The sequence below is a fragment of the Panthera uncia genome, assembly GCF_023721935.1.
Source record: "Panthera uncia isolate 11264 chromosome B2 unlocalized genomic scaffold, Puncia_PCG_1.0 HiC_scaffold_24, whole genome shotgun sequence".
NCBI classification, from domain to species: domain Eukaryota; kingdom Metazoa; phylum Chordata; class Mammalia; order Carnivora; family Felidae; genus Panthera; species Panthera uncia.
Genome location: NW_026057580.1, coordinates 83397100 through 83419372, shown reverse-complemented (window position 1 = coordinate 83419372; position 22273 = coordinate 83397100). Strand labels below are relative to the sequence as shown.

The following is a 22273-nucleotide window of genomic DNA, read 5'->3' as shown; positions in this document are numbered from 1 at the left end:
ATAAAAATGCTCCCCACCTTACCACCCTACCAAATTTGGAGCCTTACTGCATATTTTAGTTTCTATTTTAAATGATCTACTAAACAACCATAGCCATCATGTGGAAAGTCTACTGACTCTACAAAATTGGCCATGCATTTGTATGCCCTGGGATTTCTGAACTAGTAAGTAGTACTGTTTAGTTTACACAGTAATACAATTTAACTTTACATCAAAATGTCCTGACATCAAAAGGACTCCTGATGCATCACTGTTACATTCGCATTTTATATCAGATTTCTATTTTTTTCTGAAAAGTGGCTAACCTTTCTTAGAACTAGCTCTATTTTGAAAGTACACTTAATAAAAATGCACAGCTCAAACTTTTATGATCTCAATGACACAGGCTTTAAAAGTCAAAGAATGAAGTCCCAGTTCTAACCTATCAGAGCAAGGGATAAAAGATAATTTCAAAGTAGTGGCAGTTTTTATTTGCTCTTGTAACATTCAATTCATACTTGGAAAATCATATTAAAAGTAACTTGCATAGGCTTCAACATGATCCTACTGTTTTGAGTTAAAACACTAAGACAAACTCACACTACCTTTTTTCAGAACCAAATTCTGGATTTCCAAGTTAACCCAGGACTTCCTATCTTGCCATAGAGTCTACATTTTGTGTGAAGTGAATTTGTGTCTACTAATGCTGTTTACAAATAATACAATTTAATCCATTAGTGTCAGGCCACTAATGAAGACTGGCAAGGAAAATCTAGTATGGTCTCCACTACCAGTTATGTAAGAAATTTAAGTCTTCACGGGCTGTAGATTTAATTCCATACACACTTATACCGTGCAATTGCTTGTAGATTCTGTTTAATTCTTTATGAATAGAATAAACTTCAAGCAGGTGACTAAGCTGAATACCACCACTCCAAACCATCACCTGTTTATTAACCTTTGGCCACTAATGTCAAAATGTTTCCATCCTCTTTCCAGACTCAAACAACAGACAAATTATTTTTGATAAACTCTAGTATTTATTAAATTATAAATTCTGTAATCAAAAAGAAAAATGCAGATCAAGAGGAACCTCAAACTACAAGGACTAGACAGCAAAGCCTATGGGAAACGCCATGAAGTATGTTACAAGATTCTGAAACATAAGTTATTAACTGTTTTCTTTACATTTCCATTTCAGTAACTTTACTATTTAATAGTTGTTATTCATCTATTTTAAAATTCCAAATTCACATCTATTTTCATATTAATTAAGCTTCCTGTTCATACTGATACCAGACATCTCATAGGTGCCAAATTTTAGTCATGGTTTTACGTCAATCCATGCAGGAAAATAAGACACAATGCAAGAATAAGATGAGGACTGTTAATGCACAGATAATACACACACACTGGCCAAAAGAACTGAAGAAATTTTAAAAACCTATAAAACAGACCTCAAAAAAACTGGGTTATTACTAAACAACTCTCAACTATTAACGCCCGAGTTCCTTATATTAAATAAATTCCTCAACAGAGACATGTTAAACATTTTTATTACAGGTCTGTCCTCCCCATACCCCTTCCCACCCCAACTCCCAAAATGCACTACTAGGGATGAGTATAATGTTATGTGGGCATAAATTTACAGATAACCATTTTAACCTTGAAGAGTTTTTTATTTAAACTTCAGTTACTGTGCACTGTCCATCAGGCCTTCTAGATCTGACACCAGCACTCACTGTTCCACCCCCTGCTACTGACAGATCAGTTCCTGATCGATCAGATACTGTGTGGTTTGCATTAGGAACCAAAAGTCTCTGTTGGGTCAAGGAGTGTTGTGCAACAAGCGCAGATACATCCTCACTATCACTACTGGCATCTGATTCAGTTTCTTCAATGGAGGTATCTGGTGCTGGTACCCTGCCTGAAGATGGTGATTCATGATCTTCTTCTCCTTCCCCCCTATGACTCCTTTCAGCTATGCTGTCTCCACTGAGTTGTAAATGAGCAAAAGAGTCTTCCAGAGAAGTGCTTGCATCAGGGGATGGTGTTGCAGGGCTTGTTAACTGACCATCTACTGATGTTAGGGGCCTTACAGAAGACACTAGAGGCTGAACAGAAGCTCCACTCTGTGCTGATAGACTGTCCGCTCCATCTGCAGAGCTCTCTCTCGCTAGGTTTACAGTATTAGCGTCACAGTCCAGCCTAAGTCCGGCTACTCCCTTCTTTGGTATATCTATTATATCCCGCTTAATCTTCCTGCGACGTCCATGTTCATTTCTCCTGTATTGAACCATATTTTCAAGATCAGCAACATACAGAAACCCGGCAATTAACATTTCAGTGCTCTTTTTACCTTTGGAAAAAGCATCTTCCAACTCTCTACTAGTGCGCTCATCATACTGCCACCACCCATTTCTTCCTTCATAATACCATGCATATTCACCATTTCCTCTACTCGCTGCCTTGAGTTCTTCTGGTGACAATAAGGTTGGCTTGTCAAGGAAATCTTCGGGAATTTCTTGTCGACAGAGGGCACATCGCTTTCCAAGCCATGAAGCTCCCTTTACGCACAGATAGCAGAAAACATGCTTACAAGGGAGACTGACTGGGTGAACACATGTTTGCAGACAAATGGCACATTCAGGGACAGTTAGAGAAGGTGCAGTATTAGAACAGGACTCATTCGCTTTCCTGTTCGTAGGAAGCATGTTTATTGAGTGATCAATTTCACCACAGCCAGCCATCCTAAGAAAATGAAAGAAAATACATGTGATATTAAAACTGTGTTTCAACTAATACTGTAATTCAACAATTCAGAAAAACACTTATTAAACACCTACTGTATATGTGTACTACATACCAGACAATGAGGAACAAAATAAAAGAGAAAAAAATCTAACTTGTGTAGAAAAAAACTTTTTGATTTTGTTAGGTCATTAATTTTTACACTGGCGCGGGGGGGGGGGGGACAAAGAGGCACACAAGTAAATGTTAAGCCAAAAATAAATACAACCAAAGTATAGATTTTAAATAAATATACCATTTCTATTCAGTCACAGAACTTATAGATATAAGTAAATGCAAAGATTTAAAAATGTAAATTCCATTCTAGACTGACTTTTCCAATCAGTGTAGAAAGCACAGAGAAAGTGGCTAAAAGTAATTTAGATTACAATTACAGATGGTGACAATTTTGTAGCCCTTTACAATATTACTAAGTGGTAGCTTTGCAAATGCTGCCATATATTAACATACTTTGGTACCTGACAAGTAGACCATATGAAATTAAGATTAAAACTGAAATCCTAGAACTTCTCTACTCCTGCTGTATATTTAAAAACACTGGTAAACCAGTCATTTCATTTCCCCTCCATGAAGCACTCTTCTTGTGATGGCCTTTCCTTGTTGCCTTTTTCTAAACCATATGCTCTTGCTTACTCGTTCAAGATGATCTCATCTACACCCATGGCTTCAACAGTTACTTATAAACAAATGACTCAGTAATTGGTATCACCAGCCCAGGTCTCCTTTCAGCCCTAGATCTAGATTTCTAATTGTCTATTTTAGAATTCTTCCTGGATGTTTTGAGGGCAAAAAACCCCTGAACACATGATCTGTTCCTTGCTTATTTACTCCCTAAAAGCTCCCCACTCCTGATGACACCATTATTCATCTGCTTTTTTAAGCCAGAAATTCATCATTCAAACTGCCCTTCGCCAGGTCTTCTCATCCAAAACATCAGCAGGTCTTATCAATTTTATCCTAAGCATCTCCTGAATCCATCTACTATACATTTCTACCCTTCCCTCACCACCCAGTAAACACTGTTTATGAAATTACTGAATATGCCTTGTAATTGGTCCAGCCTTACCTCTTTTGCTTAAAAAGCTGATTTTAGGATAAAGACCAGGATCTATGTGCAATGGTCCCCACCCCACCACCAGCCTCATATATTAAACTTCTCCTTGATCAAGCTTCTAGCCACAATGGCTACTCCCTCCAATAAAAGGTTTTTTTCTCTGTATGAACATTTCTTCACTTCCTGCCTCCCATATCCCCCATGGACCAACTACTACTCATCTTATAGCCCTCTTGAGAAACCCTCCATGACTAGGTCAAATCACCCTATTTCTTTTTAACTGCTTACTAGCATGTATTTCTCATTCCTAGCGCTTATCAGAATTGCAATGTTACGTTTATGTGTGTGACTATTTTGTTAATGTCAGTCTTCCCCATAAGCAGGTGGGCTTTTTAAGGGTAGGAAACAGGTCACTGTTGGCTCGTCTCTGTATTCTCATACAAGACCAGGCAGATAGAGAACACTCAAATATTAGCTAAGGAAATGAATAGGTTTTTCAAAGAAGAATATAATACACCATATTATAAAACATGTTTTTGGGTTTTATTTTACTTTAAATAACATTAAGTTAAACCATCTGATTGATAAAACTTTTTTTTAAAGCATTTACTTGTGTATACCTTGGGAATGTATAAAAATTGTTAGTACACTTAAAGATCAGCCCTGAAGCAGCATACTGAAAACTATAATGAAAAATTGCAGATGGCCAAGGGAGAAAGGATAACTTGAATTAAGGCAACTGTTATACAATGAAACCAACCTAGATAAGAACTCTAAAAACCTGAGTCTCCCTCTCCCTTATTTTGTACTCTTCAGCACTCAGTTAAACCCACAGTCTACATTTCCTTACCTACAAATCAGTTTATAAAAATTAGGTGAGAATAGCTAAAAAAAACTCCAAAAAGACCCCACAAAACACTTTACTAAGTGTTCACTAAAGCTTCATTCACTAAAGCTCCACAAATGTTAAAGCCAAGAGAAAACGACTTGAATATTGTTGTCCTAAAGCAGGAGAGGGGGGAAAAAAGGGACAACGTTTTTCAAACTGGATGTATAGGGCTTAAATACTGACATAAAATTTGTTAATTTCTGCCTTATTCAGATGAGCATTTATTTAAAAACTATTATAGTCCATTTATAATGCTGAGTATTTGATGGATCTAAAGAAACACACCTACTTTGTTAAATAAAAAACATTAATGCAAGCAAGCAATAATCACAATATGGTCTAATTCTTGCAGTAAAGTGTTAGATACTTATTAAAAGTAATAATGAGAGGCAGATGAGAAGATGGACATAGGCCAGAAAGTTTGGAGTGCAGAGCAGTGGAAAAGATTAAAGGCAGAGACATGTGCACAACACTGAGTCAAATAAGCAACTGAAGAGTAAAATGAAGCTGTAAAAGTAATCAGAAGCCAAACATGAAAATCTTTTTGTGCCCTGCTAAGGAAACATCTGATTTTATTTTATCCCATGGTACTAGGAAACCATAGACATTTCAAAGAGGAGAGAAAATGATAGAGGGAGTAGACCAGTAGTTAGTAAACAGAAATAGAGGTAAAAGATCTCACAGTGATTGGCAACCATTAATTAACTGCTGCTTAAAATGAGTGACAATCTCTACCATTTGATTCTGTGTTTTAAACAAGGAATATTTCAAATTTTATCACCATATGGATCTATGCTTTTTTCCAAAATCAAGCATTCAAAAAAGGGCACAGTGGTTACAAGAGTAGTCAGTAAAAATGTTTATGCTCATCAAAACTTCAAAAACAATGCTCCTAGACTTTCATCACATCCTATCTGTCCAACAATCCATTCTCTTATTGCTTTTCTGTGTCCTTGGTTCCTCAATAGGCAAGGTTGAAAATGACAGCAAGTTGTTGAAAAGACCTTACTTAAATAGAAAAGGAAGCAACACATAAGCTCAATAGAAAGAAATGATCACTATGAAATATCTGATTTCCAAACTTTGTTTCAACTTTTAATTACATTTCCAATCAACTCCTTTACCAGAAACTCTAGTTACATAAAGTGCAACTTTTTCCCAACCTATGGTAAGTTCTACCAAATATGAACTCTTCATATGTGTTAGGCACTTATAGAAGCTTCAAAGTATTTTGAGATAAACTCTCACCTTCAAAGACCTTGTAACTTAACAATCTAAACTGTAAGTGAAAGCTCCTGCTTCTCAACTGGTCAGTTAATGCTCCTCACCTATTTCCCCTAAAAAGAACTGACTGTGCATACCACATCTTGTTAGGCTCTCCACAACTCATATGTGTTTCTTAAATACAAAATATCTTAGTACTTCCCAAAGTAGTGAGACACAGAGTACCACATATTTCAATTACATTTGGCAAAAGAATGAGAATACTTTTATCTGCTCCAGGCAACCTTACACTTTGGTAAGAGTCTGTGTACATTACTTTCAATTCTGCCAAATATAACCTGCACCTAATGTACCTATATGAGGTTTTTAAAAAATCATACTCACGCTATGCTTCTGAATCTTCAGCTTTCTCCTTAGTAAAACGGGGATAATTCATGTTCAATTCAAAATTATTGTAAAGTGAATACATTAAATGAAAGCATAAAACTGTATTTGAAAACGTCTTTTAATTCATCAGGTCCTATTGCTACACTTAACTTTTTGGTAACAAAAAGAATTAAAATTAGCTACAGAATGGAAGGACAAATAATATGTATCTTCTTACATCCCTTTCAATTTAGGTTAAAGAAATTAGTTGTCAGTGAAATTCTTTTTTTAAATTTTTAAATGTTTATTTGAGACAGAGAGAGAGGGGGGAGGGAGGGGGAGAGAGGGAGAGAGAGAGAGAGTGTATGAGTGATGGAGGGGCGGAGAGAGAGGGAGACACAGAATCCAAAGCAGGATCCAGGCTCTCAGCTGTCAGCACAGAGCCCGATATGGGGCTCGAACTCAGGAACTGTGAGATCGTGAACTGAGCCAAAGTCAGACACTTAACTGACTGAGCCACCCAGGCGCCCTAGTTGTCAATGAAATTCTTGATTTTTTTTTTTTTTATATTTCCATATTTATTTAAAGCCTCATTAAGAAAAAGAAAACAGGGGTGTCTGGGTGGCTCAGTCAGTTGAGCGTCTGACTCTTGATTTTGGCTCAGGTTATGAACTCATGGTTCATGGGAGCAAGTCCAGTGTCAGGCTTGGGTTCTGTCAGATTCTCTCTCCTTCTGCTCATCTCCTGCTCATGCACACACAGGCTTTCTCTCAAAACAAACAAAAGCAAAAACAAAACAAAAAACCCCCCAAAACCAACAAAAAAGAAAGTCATCCATCCATTTTGATTCTATTCATAAGACAAAATGGAGAAATGGGCTAATACTCATCACTACTTAGGAAAAAAAAAAAGTATATATTCTTGAAGACATGAAAATGAATGAACACCCAAATTAAACTTGTAGGGAGAGCAGACAGAAAGGCCAACCACAGAACCTTGGAGTATTTCAGTATTTACAAGTGAGGCAAAAGAGCCTGCAAAAGATGTTAAGAAATGTCAGAGAGAGATGGAGAATAAAGAGACCACCACCACCACAAAAGCCACAAGGGAGACATTTGCCTAAAACAAGGGTCAACCAAGGAGAGGACGTAAAAAAAGTTAACTATTAAACTCATGGCATATTTCTACTTTTATAGTGAAATGTATGGTGCAAAAGTTGTGAGCACCATACACAATTAGCTATTTTGATTTCCCAGAGACTATCAAGCCTCCTATCAATAATTTTTTACTCAGTCAAAACAACTTTATTTCCCCTATTCCCAAAGACTGTAGACAACTTTCTCCAATCTCTTAAGAAATGTCCCAGATTCCTTTATCATTAAGAAATTAGGTAAGAGTGAATCCTTACAGTTTATCTTTATCTTCACTCTACCTTGTCATCATTCCTCTTGGCTCAGGTTGGGGTATAGTTAGTTGTTTTCAAAGTTGACTCCTCAACTTCTGTTAATACCATCCCAATTCCCTCAAGATTTTGGTTAATATTCTCTATCCTTAAATTTCAAAATCAACTACCATGCTTTTAGTCTAATGGTCTCTTTTGGTCTCAGTGTATTTGATTCCATTGCACTGAACGATAATGACCAGCAACTATTTTTCTAAAACTTTATACTATTCATTTCCTTGATGGTACTCTCTCCCAATTCTCCTTTCTGTTTCATTGTTTTCTATCTTCTCCAGCTGCCCTTAAGCACCAGTATTCTTCACAAAGGTTCTATGGGTGGCCCCATTTCCCCATTGCATTCTATGTCTAGACAATCTACTTAAGATTTCAAAATTATAGATATACCACCATGATTCTCAAAATCTAATACCCAGAACCATTCCAACTATATTTCCAATCTGTATTCAAAAAATCTACCTCAATATTCTCCAAGGACCTGATATCAAACATGACTAAAACCAAAGTTATCTGTTCACCTAAACCTGCGTCCTTGTCCTTTGTTTTCGATCTTGGACAAAACTTAGATCCATCCTCAATGCTCCCTTATTCCTTGGCCACTTCACTTCTCCATGACAGAAACTTATTTAGAATGTGTCCCCTTCAAATGCAAACTGGTGCACCTACTCTGGGGAACAGTATGGAGGTTTCTCAAAAAACTAAAAATAGAACTGCCCTACAATCCAGCAATTGTACTAGGTGTTTACACAAAGTATACAAAAATACAGATTTGAAGGAATACATGCACCACAGTGCTTACAGCAGCATTATCAACCATAGCCAAACCACTGAAAGCCCAAATGTCCATCAACTGATGAAAAGATAAAGATGTGGTGTACATATACATACAATGGAGTATTACCCAGCCATCAAAAAGAATGACATCTTGCCATTTGCAATGACATGGTTGGAGCTAGAATGTATTATGCTAAGTGACGTAAGTCAATCGGAGAAAGACGTACCATATGATTTCACTCCTGTGTGGAATTTAAGTAAACAAAACAGATGAACATATGGAAAAGTGGGGGAAGAGAAGAGACGGATACAAACCACAAGAGACTCAATGATAGAGAACAAACTGAGGGAGGCAGGTGGAGATGGACTAGATGGGTGATGGGTATTAAGGAGGGCCCTTGTGGTGATGAGCACTGGGCGCTGTATGTAAGGGATGCATCTATTCCTGAAAACAGCATTGCACTGTATATTAAAAAAAAAAAAAAAAGTGTCCCCTTCATTCCCAAAGCCTATAACCCTAATTCTGGCCTCTTGGACACACGCTTGTACAAAATATTAACCTTTCAAGAGGTCTCTCAGACTTCAATCCTTTCTCCTTATCTTTTCTCAGTTCAACCATGTCAAATTAGTCTTCTTTCCAATCTTCAATAGTTTTCTACTGCCTACATAATCGAATCCAAATTCCTAAGCACTGGCTTTCAAATACATTGACACAATCTTTAGAGTAAAACAGACTTAGTTAAAATCCTGGCTCCGTCATTTCTTCTCACTACACTAACCTAGAAGAGCATATCTCAAACTCTTCCGTGAAAGTAAGAATTAGCTGGTGAGTTTGTACAGATTTGAGTTAAAGCCTAAAAATCTGTGTGTTTAACAAGTGCTCCAGGAGATAATTCTCAGAGAAATTTGGAAAATGCCAAGCCATGGCAAATGACTTCATCTCTCTAATTCTACGTCTTCACCAGTAAATGAGCTACTACCATTTTTCATAATGATTAAATCTAATAATCCAAGTAAAATACCCAATAAGCGCCTAGCAAAATAGTAGGGACTAAATAAACATTCACTCCCTTTACTAACTTTGAAGTCTCTTTCTCCCCACCCTACCCCACTTTGCCACACAGGATTGCTTCCTGACTCTCCTAAGATGCCCTGATATTTGGGCAACTGTGCCCCTCCCTCATTCCCTTGGCTTGAAAAATACTTCCTAATTTTCTCAGCTTGTTAAAATTCTATTTATTCTTTAAGACCAAGCCAAAAGTTCTTTTGCTTACCCTGAGCCCTTCAGGTGGACTAAATCCTCTAAGTTCCAAAAGCATTTTGTTGTTACCTCAATAAGGCATTTTTCTCACTGTTTAATTAATAATTATAAATTATAATTAATAATTATAAAATTATGTCTCACTTATTAGACCATAGTCTAGTTCCTTGATGGCCAGCACCTACAATATTTGACCTACAAGATTAAAAAATATTATATGTATATAGACAGATAACATATAAACAGGATTAAATAAAAAATATAAAAAGATATAAAAGACAAGCAAACATTTCTAATAAATCTTTATAAATGAACAATGTCTTGCAATATTAGTATGTGATGCCTAATGTCACACGATCACAACTGAGCCAATAGTTCTCTCTCACTGCAGGATTGTGGGTGATCATCTCCCATGCTTGGTCCCAGGCTGTGGTGTTTGGCAGAAGTAAGTGATTTTTCAGAACATTAGAAGGTGCCCACAACTAGCACTAGCGTATTTTTTGTCACTTCAAAGCATCTATGGACAGTCCTTTTGCTTTTCCATATAAGAGTAAGCTTAGGAATGCTTTGCCTCATTCTAGGTCAGGCTGCCTGCAGATATAGACCCTTTCCTCTCTTGCCTTATTGCCAGTTACATTAAACACAGTATATGACAAGAGTGTATTAATACTGTACTGTAAAAAAGATTCCACTGAGCCAACAGATAGCAGTGATTCCTTCCATCAGTGACAGTGAAAGTCATCCTACACAATAACCCTCCTCTCTCTTGTCTCTCTCACACCAGACATGGGAGTTTTCAAAGGTAAGTGCAGGTTATTTTTCTTTATATTTTGTATTTTATTATTTTGTGTTATATTACGGTATTGTGATCATTTTTATATGAATATTTTTGGCTTGTGGAACCAATCATCTTGAGTTTCCATTATTTCTTATGGGGAAAGTCACTTTGATATACAAGTCCTTTGGATTACAAACACGTTTCCAGAACAAATTATGCTCGCAAACCAAGGTTTTATACTGTACTATATAAAGAAGAAGTAGAACCTAAAAGACCTGGAGATCTTTCCAAATTTTTTAGCATGCTATAAGCAAATTCTTTTGTCTTCAGTTTCATTCACTTTTACAGAAATTTTTCCTGATGAGATTTCTGGATATCTACATTAGCAATAATTTAATGAGAAAAAAATTGTTACCTCAATAAAATATCTAAAAGTCAATACAAAATGCTCTTTTTTTTTATAATTTGAACTAAATATGACATATACTTGGCTTAGTGCATTTTATTAGTCCATTTAATTTACTGCATCCTTGGGAAAAACCACGATGCCACACTTACATTTCTACTACAGATCCCACAGTTGTCTGTCACAAAAATAAAAGACCATCTTCACCAGCAGTCAAACAGTTTGCAGTATTTTCTCTTCCACTGTGGGTTCATTCTGTGCTGCAAAAGAAATTATTTCATCAACTTCTATAAAGATTAAGATCAATAAAATTAGTCACTTACATATGATCCTTTCATTTAACAGAATTCAGTGGCAAATCTTATCTTAAAAATGAAAAAATTTCAAGACAAGGATGCCTGCTTTTACCACTGCTATTCAACACAGCATTGGAAGTGCTAGACAGAGCAATTAAGACCAGAAAAAGATATGCAAGGCAAACAAATTGGTAAGGAAGAAGTAAAATTATTTCTATTTGCAGAGATAGTAAAACTATTTCTATTTCCTGTATAGAAAATTCCAAAGAATCCTCAAGAAAACTACTAGAGTTAATAAAAAATTTAGCAAAGCTGCAGGTTACAACTTCAATATACAAGTCAGCTGTGTTTCTGTATCTAGCAGTCAACAATCCAAAAAGGAAATCAAAAAAGCATTTTACAGAATGCTCAAGACTTCCATTTATAAGCATCTAAAAGAATAAAATGCCTAGGCATCAACTTAACCAAGGAGGGGAAAGATTTGTACACTGAAAACTACAAAACTGCAGAAAGAAATTAAAGGAGAGCTAAATAAATGGAAAGACAACTATAACAGATTGGAAGATTGAAGATGACAATACTGCCCAAACTGATCTATAGATTCAACATAGTTCTTTTTTTTTTTAATTTTTAAAAAATATTTAGTTTTGGGGGGTGGGGAACGTGTGTGCAAGCAAGCAGGGGAGGTGCAGAGAGGGAGACACAGAATCGAAAGCAAGCTCCAGGCTCTTCTGAGCTGTTAGCACAGAGCCCGACGTGGGGCTTGAACTCACAGACTGTGAGATCATGACCTGAGCCAAAGTTGGACACTTAACTGACTGAGCCACCCAGGTGCCCAGAGATTCAACATAATTCTTATGGCAATTCGAACAGCCTTTTTTGCAGAAATGGAAAAGCCAATCCTCAAATTTATATGAAATTGTGAGAGGCCTAAAATAACCCAAAACAATCTTAAAAAAGAACAAAGTTGGAGAACTCACACATGCCAATTTCAAAACTTATTACAAAGCTAACAGTAACAAAGTCCATGTGGTATTGGCATAAGAACAAGGCAAATATGCCAATAGAAGAGACAGTTCAGAACAAACTCATACTTCTATGGCTAATTGATTTTTAAAAAAAATTTTTTTTTAATGTTTATTTTTGAGAGAGACGGAGACAGAGAGATAAGAATGTGAACAGGGGAGGTGCAGAGAGAGGGAGACACAGAATCTGAAGCAGGCTCCAGACTCTGAGCTGTCAGCACAGAGCCTGATGTGGGGCTCAAACTCAGACTGTGAGATCATGACCTGAGCTGAAGTCAGACCCTTAACTGACTGAACCACCCAGGCACACCTATGCCTAACTGATTTTTAAAGAGGTGCCAAGTCCATTCAAGGGGGAAAGAACGGTCTCTTTAACAAATACTAGGACAAGTGATTTACCACATGCAAAAGAAGGAAGTTGGACCCCTACTTCACACCATATACACAAACTGACTCAAAATGGACCAACAATCTAAATATACGAGGTGAAACCATACAACCCTTAGAAGAAAACAGAGTGATATATATCTATGACCTGGGGTTTGATAATGGATTCCTAGATATGAATGACACCAAAAGCATGAGCAATAAAAAAGACAGATACATAAATGAAAGATAAATTGTGGACTTCATCAAAATTAAAACTTTGGGGCATACAAGGACATTGTCAAGCAAGTTAAAATTCAACCTACAGAATGGGAGAGAATCTTTACAAATCATATACTGATAAGGGTTTAATATCCACAATATATAAAAAAAATGCCTACAACTCAACAAAGAAAAAAATATTTTTAATGGACAAAAGACTTGAACAGACATTTCATCAAAGAAGATATCGAAATGGCCAATAAATACATGAAAAGATGCTCAGCATTATTAGTTATTAGGGAAATGTAAATCAAAACCACAAGTATTGCCACTTCACATGCATTAGGATGGCTACAAATTAAAAAAAAAGGAAATAATAAACATTGGTGAGAATATGAAGAAACTGGAACCCTTGTACACTGTTGATGGGAATGGGAAATAGTGGAGCCACTGTGAAGTTTGCTGGTTCCTCAAAAAAGTTTTGCCATATAACAGAATTACCATATAATTCAGCAATTCCACTCCCAGGTATATACCCCAAATAATTGAAAACAGGGACTGAAACACATACTTGTACACCAACGTTCACTGCAGAATTATTCACAAAAGTCAAAAGCTGGACACAACCCAAGTGCCCAACAACAGAAGAATGGATAAACAAAATGTGGTACAAATACAATGGAATATTATTCAACTACAGAAAGAAATGAAGTTCTCATACATACTATAATATGGATAAGCCTTGAAAATATTATGTTAAGTGAAATAAGCCAGACACAAAAGGACAAATGCTGTGATTCCACTAACATGAAATATTGAAATTAGACACAGAAAGTAGAGAAGTTACCAGGGGCTACAAATGGGAGAGTTATTGCTTAATAGATACAGAATTTGTTTGAAATGATGACAAAGTTGTGGAAATATACAGTGGTCATGTTGTACAACTGTAAATGTAATTAATGGCACTGACTTGTACACTTAAAAGTGTACTGACTTGTATACGTTATTTATATTTTACCACAATAAAAAAATTTTTAAAGGGAGACAAGTTCTATATGGACAAAAAAGTCCATATGGAATTTATTCCATAGCCAATGCCTTTTTCCAAGGAAGTCATGTGTGAAAAGACTAGGCCATCACATTAACCAGGACCTCCTGCTGCTTCTACGTATATCCAACTTTACAAACATTAAGCCAAACTTATGCAGGGAATCCAGAAGAAACAAACAAAACATCATCTCAGCTATTAATCCTCTTTCTTCTCATTTAGTAAGTGCTCATTCCACTTCACAATACCCAGTGCAGGAGGCACATCATACTACACAGAACTCAGAATCAAGTATACATGATGACGAAAGAGTTAGGCCAAACCTCACAATAAAGAATTGAATTCTTTCAGTTCCATGTGCCTTTCATAGTACAGAGGAGTTTAAGTATTTGAAGACAAATATTTTTAATACATAGCCTTTAAATACAAGCCAGCTTGTCCCACCAAATGTTTAACAGAACAAACAATAATCTTTTCAGAACCAGAGGATTTTCAACTGTTAAAAAAGAGTTCCTAAATTACCTGACTTTTTGTTTTACAGATTTTGGAAACTGAGTCTTTACATTAAATGGACTCCATTGTCCTGATCACCACTCCTACCCCCCAACCCTTTCACTTTACTTTCTAGGTGCCTACAACTTTCATGGTACCACAGGAGACTCCGTGTCTCTCTTGCAGGCTACTAAAAACAGAAACTGCCCATTTGCCCACACAGGACAGGAAGAAACATTCTAACATTCTAACATCATCACTCTTAATGAAAACATTATCTCTTTGAAGTCTCTACCACTGACTATACAATCCCCTAACAGCAGTTCTCCTTAACCTTTAAGGCACTGACTTAATTTTCACCGTTCATCATCCTCTTTGCCAGTAGACATGGAAGGGTTTAAGCCCAAGAATCCCATGTCAAGTGACAGTGATGCAGGTAGTGCCTCGAATACAGGTAGAACAGTGAGAAACACTGTTCTGTTTTCAAATCCTAAAATCTTACATTCAATGAACTTCACCTCCTTGTCCCTCCAGCAACGAAGTATGATGTGTAACATTTGGAACTGGATGCCACCTAAACTGCTGCCTCTCTAAAATCTTAATCTCACTCTTGGATCACAAACTCACGTGTTCCCAGCTAACTTATGCTCTCATTCCCACACCTGTTCTTTAATTTCACAAGGACCTCCAGTTTCTTGCCAGCCTCTTTTTCTTTATCCAGCTGCCAGTCTCAATTCCTTTCCTGCCCATTCTGGAGCTCCACCGTTTTAACTTATTAACAGAATCCTTGGCTCTCTCACATCTCTCATCTGCACATTCTCTACAAACCCCTTTTCTGAATGAATCTTAAAGTGACATCTCAGCTTCCATGCTTTAACCAACAAATGCTGATGGGAGGAAAAAAACCCAGAAAATTCTTTTCCTCATCCTCTATCCAACTAACTGCACCAAATTCTGTCAACTTCTATCCCAAACACCTTCGGAATCCTCTACTCTCTTGCCATTGCTAATGCCCTGGTTTAGACATATATCATCTCTTACTTGAACGACTGTTCAGCCTGATTATTTTGCTTCAGTAAAACCCCTCAAATGTATTCACTAAGCCTCTGAATGATATACTAAAAAGGCAAAATGGGCCTCCCATACACAAAACCCTACACTAGCTCTCCAGCCTATACCATAAAGGCAAAGCTCCTAAGAATAGCATTCAAAGGCTTTAATGACCTGAAACCTCAATCTCTCTCTAGTCTTCTCTCTCACCACCACTCTCACAGATTAATAATATAGTTACACCAAATTATTCGCACTTCTCTAAACCTCCCTTTGTAGTTGTGTACTTCCTCCTCTGCTATAATCTATCTCTTTTATAGCTTATGAATGCTACTACCATTTTTTCTGACTACGTCCCCAAAATGGTTCCCTCCACGATATTTTGTACATTCTTCTATTACCAAACTTATCATATATACACTGAAATTATTTGTTTGCTTTCGACTGTTCTATTAAACCATGAGCCCCCTAATGATAAAGACTGTTTTCTATCTCTGAATGGCTAGTAATCTGCCAATCAGTTTTTGTTGACTTGAAGTGATTATTTCTTGGATGAAGGAAAAACTTCCTAAAATAACCACTGAGAGAAATAAAATATTGAAAAACTAAATTAATTCACGTAACACAACATTTCAATTCTGTGAACAAGGCATCCAGCCACAAAAAATATAAAGATACCCAAGTTCTAATCATTTCTTTCAAGAACTTAAAACATAACACAGGGAAGTTACATTTACAAATTTAAGATTAGAATCATCTTTATATCTTTTGCCAAGCACACCGTTTACCTAGGCTTTGTTCACTGTCAATGAATCTCCAGAATGCAGATAAAAACCCAAGAATAAAACCGGTTTAAGTAAATCTTGCAAGCTACAGTGACTTTTCCAATTCCTATATCCCATGGATAATTTTCCAGGTGGACTCTAAATGGATAATAATGCTTGGGAGAAGGAAAATAAACTAAAATCTATGTAGTATTCTAGATCCTAGTTATGCAAACTGTGTTCCCAACCAACTATACTAGCATTTACCTGGGAGTCCCTTAAAATGAAAAATCTGGAGCCCCATTCCATACCTACAGAATCAGATCTCCAGGTGGCTCATATGCATACTAAAGTTCATGAAGCTCTAGATATCTTCAAAACAACTGTGAGACAGGACTATACACATTTTATACATGAGGAAACCCAAGCCCATAAGGATTAATCCCAAACCACAAAGCTATCAATACTGGGGAGCTGCAATTCATTCCCAAGGGTACCTTTAAAAAAATCTTTTCTTCAGTGTACTATATCTCAGAGAAAAGGTCTAGAATAGCATTAGATAATGCTGTTAGATAACAATATGATGCAAGCCACATTTGTGTGATTACAAATTTTCTATTAGCTACATTAAGGACAGAAAAAGGAAACAGATAAAATTCATTTAAATAATATCTTTTATTTAACTCAATATATTTAAAACATTACCATTTCCACATGTATTCAATATAAAGAAGTTATCCATGTTTTTTACATTGTTATGTGTGTGTATATTCTTTGTAATTTGGTGCATATTTTAAAATTCTAGCACAACTCAAACTAACCATGTATCTAGTGCTCAACAGCTCCATGGGGCTAGTGGGTACCATAACTAGGCAATGCCGATTTAGAATGTTTTGCATATTAACAATTTTTAAAAATACAAAACTGGCAATTTACTATCAGAATCGTTGAATAAAGAAAATAACTCCATATTAGTTTACCCACACCTCTGCTGGTACAGATAAAAAAGAAAATTGTATAGTTTGTTGTAATCAAAATTTACTGTTTCAGTGACAATAATTCTGCCAAACTGATCCATCCACTATAACCTCAGAATTATAATGCCAAATGGGCACAACATAGGGCATAGCATGTAATATTCAGAATAGTCATGTGTAGTAGTCCTCAGAAAACTTCTACATTTGAAACCAAAGACTTTTTTTAAATGAGGGGCGGGGGAGGATTTTACTTTCAGTTAAACATGTAAGATTGAATAGTGTAATTCTAACTATACGCCAGAATTAATTTGGCAAACATAAATAATTCAAACATACATAAATCTCACTGCAATGAATGATTTGTAAATTATATGCCAAACTCAATATAATTTATGAATTACTACAGTAAAATTTACCACAGTATTCTAATATGCAAATACCAATTAGTTAATGGGTTAAGGTTCTTTCTCTAGGTGAAAATTTATACAGAAAAGAATTATTAGGAAGGAAACATAAAGAAAGAAAAGATTTGAAACTATGTTACATATTCCCATCTCTTAACAATTCTGGAAAAAAAAGGTGACACACTAAATTTAAAAATATGTAAGAATTTAGGATTGTCAGTGAATTTAAATTATTTACCCACTCAACCAGCTAGTAAATAAGTATAACTGAAAATGAAGTAATACCATACTATTTATAATTTGTGACCACTCAACAAATTCACACTCCTTATTTGCATATGCGGTTATCTTCTCTGAAAATATTTTAGGATTACAATTCCATTTTCTCAAGTCAGTCACAAAGTCAAAAGAACACATTTTTTTCCCCACATAATAGATTCAAATAAATGACTGTCTTTTTAAATAACTAATCAAAGAAAAAGATAAGCACATTAACTGTATTTGGTATTTTAACCAAAGATTTGAAGACTTCCTGTATTTTTCCAATTACTAAGAGCTAATGTTTAATAAAATATTTTTACTCCTTTTTATGCAAAATACACAAGACAGGAAATGTTCTATATAAAAACTAACAGTGACAGAAAAAAATACTTCAAACCTCCCAACTTTTGGTATACAAATTTAAAAAAAGCAAGGAAAAGCAAAAACCAGTAAAGAAGGAATAGTGTGGAAATTTAGCAGCTACATCTTCATATTTAAGAGTCTCAAATTGAGAGAGCTAACTAAATGCCCTAATGTTTCCATTTTTAGCTTTCCCTCTCATCGGCCTGCTAAAACTGAGCTTACAGAAAGCACAGGTCATACTGGGAAACAAAAGTCTTCAGTCAAAACTCATTTCAACGAAATGGGGGCTAATACTTGACTCTACACTATTTTAAAGAATCATTTCCCTTATTGTTAAGCACTTCCCTTAAAACATCTCTGTATGGCAACCTATGACCTTCACAATCTTCACAGTCAAGCATTCAATTTTTATATTCCTCCCCAACCAAATGTGAGCTTTGCATTTTAATTTAAACAAAACATGAAATATGAATGTGAACAAATATGTTCGTTTAATCTTACCAAACAGAAGCTTCATAGCCTGCAGCCATTTTGTAAATGAGAAGCACTGTTGCTAATTATACGTGTGACCTTGGTCAAGTCATAACTCCATTGTTTTAGTTATTTCTCCCTAATCTTTTTTTTTTTTTTTTTTTTGTAATTCTAAATAATTAACAGGCATTTAACGGGTTTTATTTTAATTAATCCAAAAGGTAATAAGCCACACTCAATAGTCCATAAATAAGCACAGGTGGCTGCAGTAGAATGTTAATATAATGGTTTTCATACCCACAAAGATTATTCCTAATCCAGCCTGTTGTTTCACACATGCAGGTTCCTTAGACACAACCAGGTACCAAGCAGGGGGAATGGAAAGAAGGGTCAGCACCCTCTGTTACTGACACTGGAAAAAAAAAATTCAAATATCCACCTGACAGTGTGTCAAGGCATTTCATGCTAGTCAAGTGCTAATACATAAAATATTATTCTCTAAATACATTAGTATTTGCAAACAAACAAACAAACAAACAAACATGGAATACAACCTTTTTCTTTTATACTCAGTCAAAAAATAATTTCTGGATCCTTTAAAAAAAATCTTTCCTATTCTTCTGACCACTCAAATTGGTGGAAACTGAAACAAAATACCTTACCAGTTAATACTTGTCTCCTAAAAGAAAAAACGCCATTTCCTTTTTCTTCCTTCTAATAATGACCAGCTATTTGGAAAGATAGTTTCCTTGGTTATTATAATCTACCAAGTTTTTAACAACCAGTAAATAACAAAAACCTTCAAATGTTTACTATTATTTTCATTTTGCCCACAACTAATATTGGCCCATTTGAAACATAAATTCTAAATCAAAGAGCAGGCTTAACAAAATGCTCCAGTTTAAGATACACAAGGCAAAAACAAACACATCCAAAATCTATTTCTAGTATGGCTTTCACTTTCCTGGTTTTCTCTTTAAAAAGAGAATTACTTGACCTGTTTTCATGTGTTTTTAGAAACTCGGACACTCAAGAAAATATTTGCTGGTCATGAAAACAGCAAAGCCAACATTACAAGTCCTGTTATTTCTGCGAGTCATTTTCTTCAGGTGTCCTATATTCCACGTCTTTTTAAGAGTCTAAATATAGATTCATTTGCTCAAAAGACAAAAAATCCTAACTCCTCCAATTTCTGTAATTATACACTGCTTTCAATGCCAATGTTATACTTTCACATCCTATTTAAAAAGTACACACACTGGAGGGGGAGGAGTGTGGCGATGCACCTGAAATGTCAAGCTACAAAGACAACGCTTTTTCTATCATTTCTTGGCTTTCTTCTTCCGTCAATTCCACCCTGTTCCAATATTACAAAAATATTATTTAAACAACATGTAAGTACTTTCGAAACTTGAAGAGTGTCACTAAAATGGCACGCAGGGAAGGGAAAAAAAACATATACGAAATGGTTAACAAGAGAAAGCGCTAGTTGCCAAAATGTATGTGTAAACTGAAAACAATTTTGCAACCTTCTCTAGACGCCTACGGCAAATAAAATAGCGACAACAATGGAAGACCCCTACTCTTAGACGGGTTGGGGGATAGAGAACTCGCACCCACCAACCAGAACAAAGCCAACAGCCTCCTCTTTTAAGATGCTCTGAGGTTTTCTGTTGTTGTTGTTGTTGTTGTTTTGGCTTCACGGGTATCAAGAGATCTCTTCATTGTTCTGATGCTTTAATAACCATCAAAACAACGAAAACTATGCAGCGCTGGGTTTAACCAAGGCAAGGTGGAGGGAATGCTCTTCCTATTAGGCAAGACCCAGACACTGAGCAGGAGGAGGAGAGAGGGAAGAGAAGGAAGCCGCAAAACACACTCCGGAAAAAGACAAAATGCAGGGACTCTACGCCCTGGCTGCGATCTGACCCAGGGCCAGGGTAGAGGCCTCCACACGGGAAACAGGGAGCAGGAAACCCTTCAAACCATCGCCGCCCCTAAATCTTGAGGCCAAAAAGTCCCCCCGTAGAGGCCTGACACCACCGCCAAGGGGAGAGAAGAGAAACCTGGCTGCCACCAAAGGCGGAGAAGAGGACCCCGGCGGAAGAGGCTGCGCAGTAATGGCCGCTGCTCCGCCTCTCGCACCCGGACCGTGACCAGCTCTGGGCCGTCGCCCTGGGCAGGCGCTGCGACGGCCGCGGACTACGCAGCGCCCGTCACAGTCTTCTTGCCTGTGACAGCAGCCAAGGTGGGGGCGGCGGGAAAGGCTGAACTGCTCCATCCCGCCTGGGTGCAGAGACCCGCGGCCGCGCTGGCCCAAGGGCGTCCACCTACGTACCGGCCCCTGACCCCGCCGCCGCCGCCCCTCTCAGGCCCGGAGCGAAGGGCCGACCCGGACAGCGTCGCGGCTGGACGTGACGCCGCAAGCCTTTATGACTTTCCTCGGGTTAGGATCCCGGAATGGCTGACTTTCACCCTTCCCCGCCAGGACTTCACCCCGACTCCCACCTCTCTAGCCACAACCGCGGCCGTCTCGCAGTCTTTTCTCTTCGGCCTCGGAGCCCGCAGCGGCCGGGAACGCGCGCGGCTGTCACATGACCTCCCGTCGCGTCGCGGGGGCGGGGCCGCGCGGGGCGGAAGTAGCGCCTTGCACCGGGGAGCCTGTGCCAACCCCCTCTGCGTCCTGTTCCCCACGACCCAACCGTGGAGCGAGCTGTTAGATACCTGCTTTTTCTTGCCTTTGGAGACCGTAGTTTCACTGCCCTGGCCGTTCTAACTGCTTTGTATTGTACTTTACTTGTAATTAGGTGCTGAAGATGAAAGAATGCAGGCCCACAAGAGAGTTTGGCGCCGAGGAAGTAAGACGCATGTAGGACCAGCAGGTGGTGCTTTTCTGAAACCCCGCTGCGAGATGCAGCAGAAGCGGTTGAGCGCCTAGCTGGATTTGGGGGTACAGAGTATTTGGCAAAGTACTACTTGTTCTCTTAACAATAACAACAACAAAAAGGGCCTTCTAAGATGTTCTATTTTATTCACCGTCTGAAGGGTTGAGCAATTTAATCAGAAAAAAATAGATCTTAATTTCCTTTTGGACCCATTTTTCTTAGACTAGAGCATAGGGGAGCTGGAGGGAGGGATTAAGCAGCATAAGAATCTAAAACTAGGGGCGGCTGGGTGGCTCAGTCGGTTAAGCGGCCGACTTCGGTCATGATCTCGCAGTCCGTGAGTTCGAGCCCCGCGTCGGGCTCTGTGCTGACAGCTCAGAGCCTATAGCCTGCTTCGGATTCTGTGTCTCCCTCTCTCTCTAGCCCTCCCCCGTTTGTGCTCCTTCCTCTCTCTGTTCCCCAAAGCTATCCTTTCAGTCACTCCTCTACTTGCCACCATATTTTATTTTTTTTATTCTCAAAACAGTTAACGTACATTGTAGTCTTGGCTTCAGGAGTAGAACCCAGTGATTCGTCACTTACGTATAACACCCAGTGCTCATCCCAACAAGTGCCCTCCTTAATGCCCATCACCCATTTAACCCAGCC

At 37.5% G+C, this 22273-nt stretch overlaps 1 protein-coding gene across 4 annotated transcripts; it reads right to left on the bottom strand.

The window, feature by feature from the left end:
• Nucleotides 1–996: 996 nt before the first annotated feature.
• Nucleotides 997–21354, bottom strand: RNF146 (ring finger protein 146). Of its 4 annotated transcripts, none has more exons than XM_049654318.1 (3): nucleotides 21249–21354; nucleotides 11154–11261; nucleotides 997–2730 (listed from the first exon to the last, which is right to left on the bottom strand). In XM_049654318.1, coding segments are annotated over exons 2-3 (1071 nt in total). In that variant the 5' UTR covers nucleotides 11156–11261; nucleotides 21249–21354; the 3' UTR covers nucleotides 997–1661. The 4 variants fall into 4 exon arrangements, with proteins under 4 accessions (XP_049510275.1, XP_049510277.1, XP_049510276.1 ...); XM_049654320.1 differs by having other exon boundaries at nucleotides 11154–11256; nucleotides 21249–21342; XM_049654319.1 differs by lacking the exon at nucleotides 21249–21354 and adding an exon at nucleotides 20807–20967.
• Between the last annotated feature and the right edge of the window lie 919 nt (nucleotides 21355–22273).